This window comes from Oryctolagus cuniculus, chromosome 1, assembly GCF_964237555.1.
Source record: "Oryctolagus cuniculus chromosome 1, mOryCun1.1, whole genome shotgun sequence".
In the NCBI taxonomy this organism is placed as follows: Eukaryota; Metazoa; Chordata; class Mammalia; order Lagomorpha; family Leporidae; genus Oryctolagus; species Oryctolagus cuniculus.
In genome coordinates, this window is record NC_091432.1 from 2,383,433 (window position 1) to 2,398,762 (window position 15,330).

Sequence of the window (15,330 nt, forward strand, 5' to 3'; positions counted from 1 at the left end):
AAATTGCTAAATTTTATGTGTTCATTCTAGAGCAGTTCCAGACCTGATCAGACACTTGGCCGTGAGCATAAAGGGAAAAAAAAATCACGTTTTATAATTAGAGATGGGCTGGGCTAGTTCTGAAATCATAACAAAACCAAACAGCTGACATTTGCGTCTTCTCCAAGTGTGGGAGAATGTGCTGGAAGCCTGACTGGGTGTTCTGCGGCCCACGCGCAGCCCGTGACCCCCCTCGGACACTAGAGGTATTGTTACAGGGGACGAGGGGCGGGCTCCCTGCCTTCGGTTCTTCACGCCCCTGCGTGTCACCCTGACCCCGCAGCCTCTGTCTTCAGCGCCGGGTCTGCTCTACGCTCCATGCCCATGGGCCCTCCAAGACCCTGTGGTACTGTTAAGACAAGCTGGTGGGGTTCCTGGACACCCAGAGGGGATGGCGGCAAGCCCCTAAGTACCGTCTTCCCTGGCCTCTGAGCGGAGGCGCTCAACCAAGCCGGGCTCACGGTGGCGGTCACGGCGTTCCCCAGCTCCCCGGAGGCCCCGTCCGGCCTGCTGGCAGTGCAGGCCTGCTGAGCACCGGGTGTCTTCTGCCTTGCGTCTCAGAGTGGGTGTCTGCAGACCTCCGTGAGGCCGTGTCCACCCTGGATGGATGCTCCCGGCAGACCACAGCTCTCGTCCTGGGGCCTTGGGCCCACTTGGCCAGGGCGCCCTGCTTCCTGGATCGTGACTTTGTGCTTTGACTGACTCCGTGTGACATGTTGGCCCACCTTGGAATTACCCTGATGGGTTTGCAGAAAGAAAGCAAGCCAAGCAAAGCTGAGCACGATCCCCTCCAGACCCCCCACTGCCCAGACCTCATGGCCAGGCCTGGGCAGGAGGGGCTGCCGGGAGCACCTCTGCAAGCAGAGTTCAGGAGCGAGGGGCACTTCCTCTGGGGGACACAGACCCAGGGCAGGCCTCTGGTGGGACCTGGGGGACAGCTGCCCGGAGTGCGGAGGGGAGGCCTCAGGAGGTATCTGGAGATGTGGGCGTCTGCCTGCAGGATCAAGGACCCGTGCAGACCCCCACGGGACGCCCCTCGGGCTGGGAGGCAGGCTGGGAACTTTCCCACGTTAGAAAAACTCTCCCCTTGTCCCTGCTGACAGAAACTGCCCGAGAAACCCACAGAGAGCCACGCGGTGGACACTGTCAGCGTTTCTTTGGGTGCCAGGAGAAGACCCACGGGACGGGGTTGGCGCTTGGCCGGCCACGCTCTCGGGGTAAGCCCATCTCTACTTATAACAGGAAGTGGTCCGTGGAGGCGCGGCGCGGCCACCCTTATCTGTCCAGCAGCTGCTTCAGAGCCCTCTCGATGTTCATCCTGTGGCCCACGCGCGTCACGCCCAGGTCGATCAGGTCCTCCTTCTGCAGGTTGGGCAGGTGGCTGCCGTCGATCTCGTTGTCCATGAAGGTCTCCTTGTGCTCGCCCAGGTTGAGGCTCTCCAGCCAGTCCGCCACGTCTGGTTTAGTCCACAGGTGGACAGGCTTAGTTGTAAAAGGCTTATTTGAGATTGGCTGTTGCAGTATCGAGGGAGATGGCGACCTGCTGCGTCCCGCTGGGTTCAAGCCAAACAGGTCCCCGGAAGGCGGCTGGCTTGGAAGGCTAAAGACGTCGGAGAGCGTGGGGGAAGGGGATGCGGCGGCAGCAGACGGGGGAGCGGGCAGGATCTCCTTGGTGAGCTCCGTCGGCGAGACCACAGGGCTGGGGGCACGTCTCGTTCCTGAGGTCCTGCTTTCGTAGTCGGGGGGCCGGCTCTGCAGGGTGATGGGCTGGGAGGTGCCGGGGCGGACAGTGAAGGTGACCGTCGTGCTCCGTGTACCTGAGACGGTGCTCATGACCTCTGGGCTTCTGCAAGGGCAACAACAGAGAAAACGGTCACTGCCCGGTCCCCAGGGAAGGGGCAGACACGCCCAGGCCACACCGGAGTGGGCGTGGTCTGCCATGCCAGGGTGGGGCATGGAGGAGGAGCAGGAGGAGAGCAGCAGAGCACACCACACCCGCCACGCACCTGAGCCCCGGGCAGGGGGGGCTCAATGGAATAAGGCCGGAAGCCAGGGCAGGAGGACGCCCTGTTCCCAGGAAAACGGGATTCCTGCAATCCACCAGCCACCGGAGCCAGTGACCCTGACTTTGGCAAAGGGACGGAGGGGCCGTGTGCTGGGGCCGCCTCATCTTACCAGGTGGAAGCCCTGGAGCGCTCAGGGTTTGAGGAAGTCAGCCAAATGCCCGGGGGACGGCCAGTAACTTGCCCAGCAAGGAAAGGTTCGGCTTCCCGGGCATCGCTGTGTGGGGGCCCTTGCTCGCCTGGGGCTCCCTGGTGGCGTGGGCCTTATCTGCCGGAGAGCAGCGGCCTCACTGGGGCGCGTGGCAGGGCCGGGGAAGACCTGGGGCTGCAGTGCGTGTGCACAGCCCAGGGGAGTGGGCAGAGTGCCCAGGGAGCCTCGCCTGCCTGGGGACGGTCTCTGCGCCCTGCGCCCGCACAGGGCTAGGGCCACACCCAGACACAGGGCAGCTGCCTCCTGGGGCCTGGGTCACGCTGTGCTGTCCCCAGACTGCAGCTGCGTCCATCCTGCTGCCCTTGGGGAGCCAGCCTCCGCAGAGGGGAGGAGAAGGTGTGCTTCTCTCGCCTTCCACGCTCGTCCACCCGAATGTTCTGGAAGGGCCTCCCGCAGGAGGTGCTGTCATCTTCCCCTCCGTGAGTGCATTCCTCAGATGGCTCCTCCCCTCCTACGCAAGGGGCTGAGCCCTGGAGACTTGGAGTGGCACGGAGGTGACATCACGGCCTTGGGGGACACTGGGTGACAGCCTCCGGGAAGGGTCATGGACAAGAGGAAGGGTCCTGACCCCCTGCGTCTCCTGCTGGCCACTTGCGGTGAGCACGTGAGCACGGGGCGTCTCTGGAGAGCAGTAGCTGACCAGTGAGAGCAGTGTTCCCAGAAGAGGGGCCCCAAACCCCTCTTCAAAACCTGTTGAGGCAGGGCTGCTGGGGTCGGGGACCCGGCTCCCCAGATGTTCGGACAGATGCCGAGCCTCATACTGCCTAGCCAGGCCCTGGGTTCTCTCCCTTCCCCAGGCACCACCTGAGGGACATGAGCCCAAGGCAGGCAGTGCCCCCTCCTCTGGGGTCTCGGTCCTTCCCTCTGGCGGCTGCCCTCATCGACAGGTGGGGATTCCCTCACAGCTGCTGGTGGGTTGTCCAGGCCACCTGAGGGTGCTGGCAGTTACTCTGAGCTTGGGGTGTCCCTGGGGACTGGGAGGAGATCTGAAAAGTGGCTGCCGCCGTGGGCTCAGCTTCCGTCCTGTGTGGGGCCAGGACACCTTCCATGGTGGGTTTCCTGGAGGGTGGCAGCCCCATCTGTAGCCCCTCCCCAGGAGGGTCTCTGCTTGTCACACCTGAGGAAGGGTAGGCACCGTAGCCAGGCTCGGCCACTCAGGGTCCAGAGTTGGGCCTCCTGGGCTTCACTTGCAGGTTAGGGGCTGGCGCCCGCCAGGGTCAAGGATGGCTTAGGTTCTTGAGTGAGCTGGCCTGTGGACACTGCAGACACAGGACCTGCAAGCCTGGAAGAGGCCCTGCCAGTCCAGCTCTGGGCCCAAGGCATGCCTGCCCCTTTGATAAGTCAGTTAAGCTGGGTGGAGCCGGAGTGCCTGGCAGCGTGCTGTCCACAGGCATTCTGGGTTCGAGCAGGGGCGAGGATCTGGCAGGAGGGGAGGGACAGCTGGGGCTGGCTGTGCTCCCTGGCCTGCACAGGTGGGCCCGCAGGCAGGGCGCTCCCCGAGTCGGGGGCAGCTGCTCCAGGCCGGGCAGTGTTGAGCCCAGGTGCCTGCACAGGCCCCCCTGTGGCAGTAAGGAAAGGCTGTGTGGGCAGGAAGTGGAGAGGAACTGCCCCCTGGTGGGCAGCGAGAGACAGTGGCACACAGAGTCACACGGGCGGCACTTACTTGTGTTCAGTGTGACTCTCTTCTGTGAACACCGCCGTGGGAGCACATGGGAATGACAGAATGAGTGATGAGACCGCGCTGCAGCGTTGACGGGGCGGGGACGCGGCAGAGGCGCAGGCCTGGCAGGGCTCCTGGCCGTGCGGGTCCTTTCCCCAGCGCGCAAGCTCACGTTTACAACGGGCAGCTCACAGCCTGGCCGCCTTTGGCTTGGGACAGCGTGGGCCACTTAGAAACAGAGTTGGCGGGGCAGGCGCCGTGGCTAGCGGGTTATTAAGCTGCTGCTTGGGACGCCAGCGCTGAGTCCTGGAGTGCTGGTGCAGGCCCCACTGCCGACCCAGCTCCCTGTAATGCGCCTGGGAGAGCAGTGGGTGGAGCCTCAGGTGCCTGAGTCCCTGCCACCCACACGGGAGCCCTGGATGGGGCTCTGGCTCCTGGCCTAGCCCCGGCCGTTGTGGCCATTTGGGGAGTGGACCAGCAGATGGAAGACCTCTCTCCCTCCCTCTCTGTCACTCTATATTTCAAATAAATAGTTAAAATCTTTCACAAAAATATGTCCAGGAAGAGAAATGGCAGCATTGAAGCATTGAAGGAGGTCAGCTTCTGCCTGATGTGCTCTGAGAACAAACTCTCCGCTGGCTCCCTGGCAGGGTCCTGGGCCAGCGTCCCTTGCGGGGTCCTGGGCCAGCGTCCTCTGCAGCTCAGGCAGCATGAGCCTGCATTTGTAGCAGGGAAAACCACCCCACCCTACAGTGCCAGTGTATGCCGCCTGATGACACGCAGCTCAGGGCGTCTGATCTGGCCACACTCTCGGGGCTTGTCCGTGCTCTGCCTGGCATGCTGTGGGAAATACCCACCAGGGAGCTGGAGAGGCAGAGTGCAGGGCGCTCCACCCTCTGCGGTGGCCCCACTCACTCTGGTTAATACACGATGTTAGGCCGGCGCCGCGGCTCACTAGGCTAATCCTCCTGTGGTGCCAGCACCCCGGGTTCTAGTCCCGGTTGGGGCACCGGATTCTCTCCCAGTTGTTCCTCTTCCAGGCCAGCTCTCTGCTGTGGCCCAGGAAGGCAGTGGAGGATGGCCCAGGTCCTTGGGCCCTGCACCTCATGGGAGACCAGGAGGAAGCACCTGGCTCCTGGCTTCGGATCAGCACAGCGCCGGCCACAGCAGCCATTTGGGGGGTGAACCAACAGAAAAGGAAGACCTTTCTGTCTCTCTATCTCACTGTCTAATTCTGCCTGTCAAAAAGAAAAAAAAAAAAAGAAAAAAAAGAAAAATACACGATGTTATTCACTGGGTCCTACAGCTGTGTAGTCATTATGTTGCCAAGCAACGCCCTGGCTGTGGGTGGAGCCCACAGGACTCTCCTGCCCTTGAGGCACCGATCACAGCACATCCTCCCTTGGCTCCTCCCTTTTCAGTTGGTTTTTAAATCGCATCCATATAGAAACATGAGACTAAAAAACAAGCAGGAGTTAAGTGAGACGCTCAGGATGGACTGCGGCTTCACCAGGCAGTGCCTGTTCATTGGAGCGGGGGAGTCGGCAACGCCAGCGGCTTCTGCACTGCGTTTGGCATTTGAGCAGCAGGTGGACATGGGCCAGAGGCTGCTCCGTGCTCGCTTGCCCACCCACCCGTGGCTTACAGCAGCCTGCTTAAGCCCGGGTTGTAGCCCTGAGCCCCTACCTGACATGTAAAGTAGTCCTTCTAAACCATGATCTTACTGATTTGCTCTGTTTCCATAGCCTCCTGAGAGGGTGGCACTGGACAGAGGGCCCCGGGCCTGACGTGTGGGGACACAGCTTCGTGGTGCAGCCAGGCCCAGATGCGGCCCCATCGGCATGTGCATACACTCAGGCCTCACAGCCCTCCAGGCCTGGCCTCAGCGCTGCAGTGAATAATGGTTGGATGGGCGGCTGCTGGGTCTTATGCCTGTTTCCCAGATCAAGCGGTTAAAAGACTTGACCACGGCTAAGAAGCAGACTTAGGAGTGGGGTGGGCTGCCGTGGGTTCTGTAGCCACCCACCAGGGATCCAGGTCTCCGTGCCAAGACCGTCAAAAAAGCACTGAGCTTTCAGGAAGAACTGTTCGCCCCGTGATGTGCCTTGCCCCTGCCAGCAGATTCACGAGCACAGGTGTCCCCCTGGACCAGAACAGCCGCTCAGAGTCCAGAAGACACACGGGCAGCACACACCACAGTGAATCGTCTACGCCCTCGCTCACCGACATCACCATCACAGCTGAAGCCACGTACTGCCCGGCAGTGCTGGGCTAAGCCAGCAAGCAGCTCCTCTCTAGTCCGATTTGAAGAGTCTCTGCTCTGGGCAGAGAGGATTTTATTTTTATTTTTTTAACAGAACAAGAGGCGCTTAGGCCAGTTGTGCTCAGCTGCTGTGTGTCACTGGGCCGCAGGGCCTTGGAAAGGTGTAGGGGCTGACAGTGGTTTCTGGGAGCTGGCCTGAGCTCACCTCAGGCAGCCTGAACCCTGCCTGGGGCCTCTGGGACCTGGGGTTCTGCGGGGAGAAACTCCTCAGTGCCTGTCCCTGTCTTGGCGAGGGGAGGGCCTACCTGGAGGTCCCTTCTGCATCCACCACAGATGATGGGTGACCGAGAGGGCCCCCGGGGAGCTGGCCTGTGCCAAGCCCTCCCTGGCAGAGTGAGGCGGAAGCTCAGCCAACCTCCCTGGAAACATGGACGGGGTTCGTCCCGCCTCAGACATGGAGCCTGCTGTCTGGTGTTGCGGTTATGAAACATGATAGCTAGGCTCCTGGGCCACTGCCAGCTTTGGGTGGCAGCATCTCAGGCGAGCCGGCGGGGCTGCTTCCTCACATGGTGCCCTGGAGCACCTGCCTGGCTCCAGAGCACAGGGTCCCCGCCCCTCGCTGCACCTCCAGCAGCCTCCCTCAGGCTCTGTCAGGAGACGAATGTCTGACGGTGCCTGAGCGCTTCCACGCCGCCGCCACGTGGAGTTCAGTCCAGTCCAGCCCTTCCTGGTGCCCTGCAAGCCTCCCTCGTCACTGGCCTCTGCCTGGTGCCCGTCTTCTGGCCGCGGTCCCATGGGCATGGGGAGCCTGCTGGCCTGGGGCTTTGTGCTCACCAACCCCGTGGCTGGGATGCTGTGCTCCGGCTTTCCTGCAGGTGGTGCTGTGTCTCCTATGGCGCGCCGGCTCTCCGTGCCTCTGGCCCTGCTAACCTGTTAGCTGGCTCTGCCCTCGCAGCAGCTGCCACATGCATGTCCACTTCTCTCCTTGAGACTTCCGGTTCCCCTAGGGGAGCAGGTGCTTGCTGTCTTGCCATGCAAGAGGCCCCAGCAGCTTGAATGCAGGAGATCGAGGGGCTGCTGGGCCAGTGCTTGTGCTGCTGGACCCCCCCCTTGCTTCTCTGGACCCCCCGGCTCGCGGCTCACACACGCAGGCTCAGTGTTGCCTTACCTGCAGGCCCAGGAGTGAGTGAGGAGGCCCCAAGTCTTCACCTGCCCCACGACTTAGCCAGAACATCCTGGTGCTCTGCTCCCCGGCCCACAGCGTGGCCAGACCATTGCCCGTGCCCAGCACTCCCCGTACGGGAAAATTCAGCACTGCGGCCGGCAGTTGAGGGGTGTGTCCTCGCTGGCACCGACTCCAGCAGACAAGGGAGCTGTGGGTTTGCCGCTGCTGTTGAGCTTCTGCGGATCCTTCAGAAAGACCCCTTCCGTCCGCACGCTCTGCGTCCTCCCTGGGATAGCCCAGCTGGGCTGCCCAGCAGCTGTGTCCTGGACAGCATGCCTTTCTGTGTTGGATTCTGTTGTGGTTTCAGTGTGTTTGTGTTTATTAGAGAGGCGGGAGACAGAGCTGGAGGAAGATATCCCATCCGCTGGTTGACGCCAGACTCCACCTTGGTCTCCTGCGTGGGTGGCAGGGACCCTAGGACTGGAGCCCTCACTGCGGCCTCCCACAGTGCACATCAGCAGGAAGCTGGGTAGGAGACAGAGCCTGTGGTGACTTAACCGCTGTGCCAGATGCCCGGCCCGGGGCACGGTGTTTCCCGCAGGTCCGAGAGAGGCGTCTGACGTCGCAGCCCGGAGAAAACTGCTCCATCATCGTCCTTTTGATTGCACACCTGTAATGAAGACCTCTGCCGAGTCCGCGCCACGCCTTGTGCCAGGGACATCTTTTAGCAGAGGAAGTACAGTCAGATGTGCCCGGGGAGCAGGGACCAAGGCACCCGTTTCTGCCTCCCCTGCCACCCCACTGGGCTCTGACAAGCACAGTGAAGAAAGAATCTGGGGTGAGGTCAAGGTCAGGTCAAGTTCAGCCGAAGTTGGTGCCGCTAGGGAGTGAAGACTGTGGAACTCCAGTGTCCCTTGCTTGGGCCACCAGAACTTGTTGCCATGGAAGTGGGTTTTTTTTGCACCACTGCTTGTCATTTCAGAAAGCATCAGTGGTTTTCCATTTTCCTTAGAAAGACTCGTTTCTTTTCCTCAGTAGGGATTCCCTTATCCAATTTTGTGCCTCATTTTGCTCAGGTCATTTGCAGCCCTTCATTTTTACATGGTGCTGAGACAGGTGATGCTGGCTGCCAGGACACCAGGCCTGGGTGGCAGACATGTAGGCCTGCTGGGCAGGGGCCCAGACTCCCAGCTGTGTGCAGTGCAGCACCGGGGAGGGATGAGCTTGGTCTCTGACCTCGTGCTGGCCTGTTCTCGTCCATGTCTAGAGGCTGTAGCTCCCATCCCCAGCACTAGGATCCTCGTGCCGGCCTGTTCTCGTCCGCGTCTAGAGGCTGTAGCTCCCACGCCCCAGTACTCTGACCTCGTGCCGGCCTGTTCTCGTCCGCGTGTCTAGAGGCTGTAGCTCCCACCCCCAGCACTCTGACCTCGTGCCGGCCTGTTCTTGTCCGCGTCTAGAGGCTGTAGCTCCCGTGCCACAGCACTCCGACCTCATGCCGGCCTGTTCTCGTCCATGTCTAGAGGCTGTATCTCCCACGCCCCAGCACTCCGACCTCGTGCTGGCCTGTTCTCGTCCGCGTCTAGAGGCTGTAGCTCCCACGCCCCAGCACTCCGACCTCGTGCCGGCCTGTTCTCGTCCGCGTCGAGAGGCTGTATCTCCCACGCCCCAGCACTCCGACCTCGTGCCGGCCTGTTCTCGTCCATGTCTAGAGGCTGTAGCTCCCACGCCTCAGCACTCTGACCTCGTGCCAGCCTGTTCTCGTCCATGTCTAGAGGCTGTAGCTCCCACGCCCAGCACTCTGACCTCGTGCCGGCCTGTTCTCGTCCGTGTCTAGAGGCTGTAGCTCCCACGCCTCAGCACTCTGACCTCGTGCCGGCCTGTTCTCGTCCGTGTCTAGAGGCTGTATCTCCCACGCCCCAGCACTCCGACCTCGTGCCGGCCTGTTCTCGTCCGTGTCTAGAGGCTGTAGCTCCCACGCCTCAGCACTCTGACCTCGTGCCGGCCTGTTCTCGTCCATGTCTAGAGGCTGTAGCTCCCACGCCTCAGCACTCTGACCTCGTGCCGGCCTGTTCTCGTCCGTGTCTAGAGGCTGTAGCTCCCACCCCCAGCACTCTGACCTCATGCCGGCCTGTTCTCGTCTGTGTCTAGAGGCTGTAGCTCCCACGCCTCAGCACTCTGACCTCGTGCCGGCCTGTTCTCGTCCATGTCTAGAGGCTGTAGCTCCCACACCCCAGCACTATGTAGGATCCTCGTGCCGGCCTGTTCTCGTCCGTGTCTAGAGGCTGTAGCTCCCACCCCCAGCACTCTGACCTCATGCCGGCCTGTTCTCGTCCGTGTCTAGAGGCTGTAGCTCCCACGCCCCAGCACTCTGACCTTGTGCCGGCCTGTTCTCGTCCGTGTCTAGAGGCTGTAGCTCCCACGCCCCAGCACTATGTAGGATCCTCATGCCGGCCTGTTCTCGTCCGCGTCGAGAGGCTGTAGCTCCCATCCCCAGCACTCTGACCTCGTGCCGGCCTGTTCTCGTCCGCGTGTCTAGAGGCTGTAGCTCCCACCCCCAGCACTCTGACCTCATGCCGGCCTTTTCTCGTCCGTGTCTAGAGGCTGTAGCTCCCACCCCCAGCACTCCGACCTCGTGCCGGCCTGTTCTCGTCCGCGTCTACAGGCTGTAGCTCCCATGCCCAGCACTCTGACCTCGTGCTGGCCTGTTCTCGTCCACGTCTAGAGGCTGTAGCTCCCGTGCCCCAGCACTCCGACCTCGTGCCGGCCTCTTCTCGTCCGCGTCTAGAGGCTGTAACTCCCGTGCCCCAGCACTCCGACCTCGTGCCGGCCTGTTCTCGTCCATGTCTAGAGGCTGTAGCTCCCGTGCCGCAGCACTCTGACCTCGTGCCGGCCTGTTCTCGTCCGTGTCTAGAGGCTGTAGCTCCCGTGCCGCAGCACTCTGACCTCGTGCCGGCCTGTTCTCGTCCGTGTCTAGAGGCTGTAGCTCCCACCCCCAGCACTCTGACCTCATGCCGGCCTGTTCTCGTCCGTGTCTAGAGGCTGTAGCTCCCACGCCTCAGCACTCCGACCTCATGCCGGCCTGTTCTCGTCCATGTCTAGAGGCTGTAGCTCCCACACCCCAGCACTCCGACCTCGTGCCGGCCTGTTCTCGTCCACGTCTAGAGGCTGTAGCTCCCATGCCCCAGTGCTCTGACCTCGTGCCTGCCTGTTCTTGTCCCTGTCTGGAGGCTGTAGCTCCCACCCCCAGCACTTGGCCTGATTGGGTCAGAGGATCAAAGCATGGGTAAGAACTGAGCACCCAACTTACTGTCTGAGATGAGTGACCTCTGCCATGGGCCTCAGGGCCATCTGTCCCTGGTCCAGCTCTGTGCGTCCCCCTGGGTTTGAGTGAGAAGAACATGGCCTGCAGCTGCTCAGCTGAGTGGTAAGCACGTAGTATCAGCCACAGGACAACCAAAGGGCCTGGACGCTGGGCTCGGCCTGGCCCAGGCTGGTTCTGGGACCCGACGGCGGCCCTGCAGTGCCTCTGCCCGGTGGCTGTTCGCCGACTGGCCCTTCTCTGAGGCCGTCCCTGAGCAGCTTGCTTGGTGGGCGGTGGCGCTCTGTACCTTTCATGCAAGCACTCTTGACTAGCTGGCTCACCTGGGCTGCAAGGAGGGGCCCGGGACGACACCACATCTGGGGTGGGCGAGTTGGTTGTAAATGACCAGTCAGTGCTTGGCTATTCTGGATGGTCAAGCATTGGTCAGGGGTGGCCACCCAGCTGCTTCAAGAAACCCACTACAGCCTGCCAGGTGATGTGTGCCCCAGGCTCCACCCTGTGCTGGTTACCTGGAGGAACGTAGGGCAGGGCAGGCGGTCCCCAAGACACTGAAGGCTGGAAGCCCACCTTCCCTGAGTTGTCCAGCTGCCATTCAGTGCCCCCCGTGGACACAGCCCCTCCACTTGCTGGGTGGACATGCTGTGGACTGGGAACCTGAACAATGAGGCATCTGCAGGCCCCACTACTGTCCCTTTTTAGCTCCTTCCTTGGCATAGACCTCACCAGCGGAGGGAAGTGAGAGCCAGGAACATGGGCTCCTGCTGGCTGTGCGTGTGGGTGACCACCGAGCCGTCTACAAAGTGGGTGCAGGGGCCCTGCCTCACTTTGCCCTGCTCCCTGGCTGTTGTGGACTTGGCCCTGCGGCTTTCCATGTGAAGCCGTGAGTGACAGTGGCAGCTCGGTGGGAAGGCCCGTGCGAGCTGGCTGTGATTGCCCTGTGGTCGCCGAGTGTGCTGTATCTGTGGGTGGGTACTACGCACCCACCAGGAGCAGGAGCTTCTCTACCTGGAGCTGCCATCTGAAGGCCGGGCAGCGGCAGGAGCCGTGTGGGCAGCGGCATGCAGTCAGCGTGCCTCTGAGGACCCACGGGAGCTGTCCTCCCCCATGCTGGAAGGAAACCGGGAGGCGCGTGCCCTCAGCCTGCACGGGCAGAGGATGAAGGTGGACTGCAGGAGTCACAACACAGAGACCCGAGAGCAAGCGCCGGGTGGGTGCAGGGCACCGAAAACCAGCAGCCACGAGGGAGCCCACGGACTCCGTGCAGCCGTGGTGGTGCCCCTCCCGGAGCACACTCACCCTGAGCCCCCCGGCCGGGTCTTGACCATGACCCCTCACTTCACCTTCATGGTGCTGCGGGTAACTCATACCCTGCCCAGTACTGCCAGCGCCTGCTCCTGGATGGGACAGGCCGACAGGAGAAACCCCAGCCCAGAGCCTCTGTCCCAGACGGCGGCAACGCCCCACGCCCCACCCCAGCTGCGTGGCTGCTCTCATGAAAGTAGCTTGAAGTCCTGTCTGGGCCTTGGTGAGGCCCTAATGGCCTCCGAGGTGGTCTTGGCAGAGTCTGCAGAGTGGACATGGCCTTGGCTGTGCGGTCCTGGGGTCCAGGAGGAGGAGAAAGGAGCACGTGTGGCCGACACGAGGGTGTCACGAGTGCCCTCTTCACGTCCACTTGGTCAGCACAGACCGCGAGCACCTAAGCCAACCGTGGGACTTACCTGGGAGCGAGGCTGGCGGACTTGGCTCCGGCCGGCAAGTCCAGGCCTTCCCCTGGCTTCACCGATTTCTCTCGGTTCATTTGCTGCAGGATTGAGTTCAATTCACTAATAACGTTTGCCTTGGGGCCCGAGAGGATCGGGCCCTTGACCTCCGTGACATCGCCCCACAACTTGGAGGTCCTCGGCTGGAGGACTTTGGCCATCCCAGGCGGGACTCCTCCTGGCGGGGGCGGGGGCGCGGGTGGGGGGAGCACAAAGCTGTCCACGTCCTCCTCGACGAGCGCGTCTTGGTAAAGTGCATTGCTCTTGGGAATTATGGGCTTCATTTTTGGCTTCGGAGGTACTGGGGGTTTGTCAGCCCCAAAGGCTTGCCCGTCTGCATAGACCGTGCAGGTGTCCGCGCTCTCCCCGCCCTCAGAGGACAGGGTGGAGATGCTGGACACCGTGGACATGGTGCTGGTCGTCTCGAGGTGGTGGTCGCTGCCGCTCCGGCTGTCTACCTCCTCGATGCCCGAGTCGGCGACAGCATCGAGGCTCTCGGGGGGCGGCAGGAATGGGGCGGGCAGGCAGTTTGAAAGGCCAGCCGGCTTCTTAGTGTCGGCAGGGTTGATCGGCTGGGCGGAGGTCAGCGAAGGGGACGGAGGGGTGTCGTTTCTCTTCGGCTTGACCAAGTCTGTGAGAGCGGGCACGGAAGCAACGCGGTCATCGGGGATATCAAAACTGTTGGCAAATTCCAGGGGAGGAGGCAATGGCTCTGTAAAAATAAACTCCTCATCCAAGTCCACAGATGCCAGAGGGGGAGGGGGGATGCGGAATGGCAAAATCACCGCCTCTTCCATGGAGCCCGCCGGCACGATGGTCCTGCCGGGCGTGGCGGTGGGCTCGGGGGCGGCGGAGATCTGTAAAGCACCTTCGGGTTCGGCAGTGCCTTCTGGCACCTCGGCCAGTGAGCTGTCTGGCTTCAGCTCCAGGCCCGCGTGCTCGTCCTCTTCCTCCAGGGAGCCGTCGGCCTCTGTGGTGTCCACGGTGTGCACCATCAGCAGGCCGGCCGGCTTGCGCTGCGCCGTGTCCACGATGTCGATGAGCGTGTTCTTCATGCCGTCGCCTCGCCGGTCCTTGCCTGCGTCGCTCTCGTACTTGTTCTCTGTCTCCTGCCGCCGCAGGGGCCCCCGGGTGTTCTGCCTGGTGACCGGGGGGAAGCCGGCTTCCGCACTGGGCCGCATTTTGGTATCGATGTAGAGAGGTTTGTTGAGGTCGGCCTTGGCGGCCTCCCCCTTGGGGCCCTGCTGGGACTCCTTAATGGCTCGGTCCCGGGCTGAGAGCGCCAGGGCCAGCGGGGAGCTGGGGTCCAGCAGCCGGCCCGTGAGCGGGTGGACGTAATTCTCTGGGCCGGCTGTGGGGCTGCCCTCGGGCCCCTTGGCTTTGGATGTGGCATTGAGGGGCCTCCCGGCCTCACCCTGAGCGCTGGCTTCGCCACCACCCACAAAGTGATTCTCGGGCTCCCTGGGCGCTGCTCCTGGCGTGGGCAACACCAGCTCCTCGGCGCCATCCTCATCGCCAAAGTCGCCCTCCTCTGGGAACTCGGGGGGCTGAATCCTGGGGGCGGGGAGCCCCAGGCCCACGTCCTCATCCCCCAGGTCCGTGGAGAGGAAGGCCGGGGAGTTCCTCCTGGCCTCCAGCCGCTTCTCCCGGTCTCGGACGGCCCCGGCAATGGCGGCAGCGAAGGGGCTGCTGACGGTCAGGCTGTCGTCCGGCCGCAGCTGGCCCGGCGGCTCCGCGGCCTGGGGCTCGATCTCCATGCTGCTGCCCTGACTGCTCTTGCCGCTGCTGCTGGTGGAAGGCTCCTTGACGATGATGGTGGGGATGGGGATGGAGCATGTCTTCTCGGGGCTGTCCTCCACGTTGGACTGCTTCACCAGCATCCCCTTCCGCCTGGCAGGCTTGGCGGGCACGTAGACGGCTTTGCTGGCGATCTTCCCCACCTCCGAGTACGGGTTCTCGGGCATCTGACCCCGCTTGTTGCGGAAGTTGGCCTGGGGGCTGGCGTTGCGGCCGTACATGTCCTCCGAGTCCAGGGAGTAGCGGTCCAGCTCTCGGCGGTAGAAGAGCCCCTTGTCCCGCATCACGGTGGCCACCGTGTCCGACCTCATGGCCGGGGATACCTTGGCGGCGGGGTTCTGACTGAACGCGGGCTTGACTGTCCCATAGACCCTGGGGCTTGGGGACTTGGGGCAGTTGTAGGTGGTGGGGGAGGGTGGCGGTGGAGATGGGGGCACGGCCTGGGGTGGTGGGGGGATGTCCTCAGAGGTGTCAGGCATGGACAGGCTCCTCGTGAACTTGAGCATCGGGGGGGCCAGGAACTGCCGCTCCTCCTCCGTTATCCCTGCAGGGAGGAAATATGCTGCGTTTTGTGCCACGGCCACAACCAGGACCCCGTCAGCTCCGAGCGTGCAGCGCAGCCTGCGTCCCCGCAGACACACACACAGGCCAGGCATGAACCGCGCAAGCCACAGTGCCGCGAGGCCCTTCTGAGCCAGAGGTCTGTAAAGGACAGCCAGGAGGCGCAGGGTGCCGGGAGCATGTGCTGTGCCCGGTGTTGGTGGGGCTCGCCGTGGTGTCGTCAGGGCCACGGGGGCCTGGGACCCAGAACCCTGAGTGCGCAAGGCCTTGGGGCTGTCCCCGCACGTGTGTGCATGGCTGCTTTTGTTGGGGCAGGGGACAGTGCTGACTGGACCAGCAGCCGGCCATCCATGCCCCTTCCGTCTGTGGTGAGGGCAGAAGGCACCGGGGGTGCACACGTGGCACAGACAGCATGCAGTGCCCAGCTGCCCAGCTGCCCAGGCTCCTGGCTGGATACGTGGGACGGCCTGCTCTGCCCCACGAGGAGGT

General features: G+C 62.8%; 1 protein-coding gene and 1 long non-coding RNA gene across 10 annotated transcripts in view; both read right to left on the bottom strand.

Moving 5' to 3' along the window:
• Nucleotides 1-1,178: 1,178 nt before the first annotated feature.
• The window catches only part of SHANK2 (SH3 and multiple ankyrin repeat domains 2), a 386,561-nt gene continuing 372,409 nt past the window's right edge, over nucleotides 1,179-15,330 (bottom strand). For all 9 annotated transcript variants that reach the window (XM_051839167.2, XM_051839166.2, XM_051839165.2 and 6 more), the window contains 2 exons: nucleotides 12,442-14,824; nucleotides 1,179-1,885 (listed from right to left, as the gene is read on the bottom strand). In XM_051839167.2, the coding sequence (XP_051695127.2) occupies nucleotides 1,315-1,885; nucleotides 12,442-14,824 (2,954 nt within the window). In that variant the 3' untranslated portion in view covers nucleotides 1,179-1,314. The remainder of the gene's footprint in view (nucleotides 1,886-12,441; nucleotides 14,825-15,330) is intronic.
• On the bottom strand, nucleotides 6,272-12,435 carry LOC103345932 (uncharacterized). The gene is made up of 2 exons (XR_011383886.1): nucleotides 10,596-12,435; nucleotides 6,272-10,092 (listed from the first exon to the last, which is right to left on the bottom strand). It is a non-coding gene; the product is annotated as an uncharacterized lncRNA (long non-coding RNA).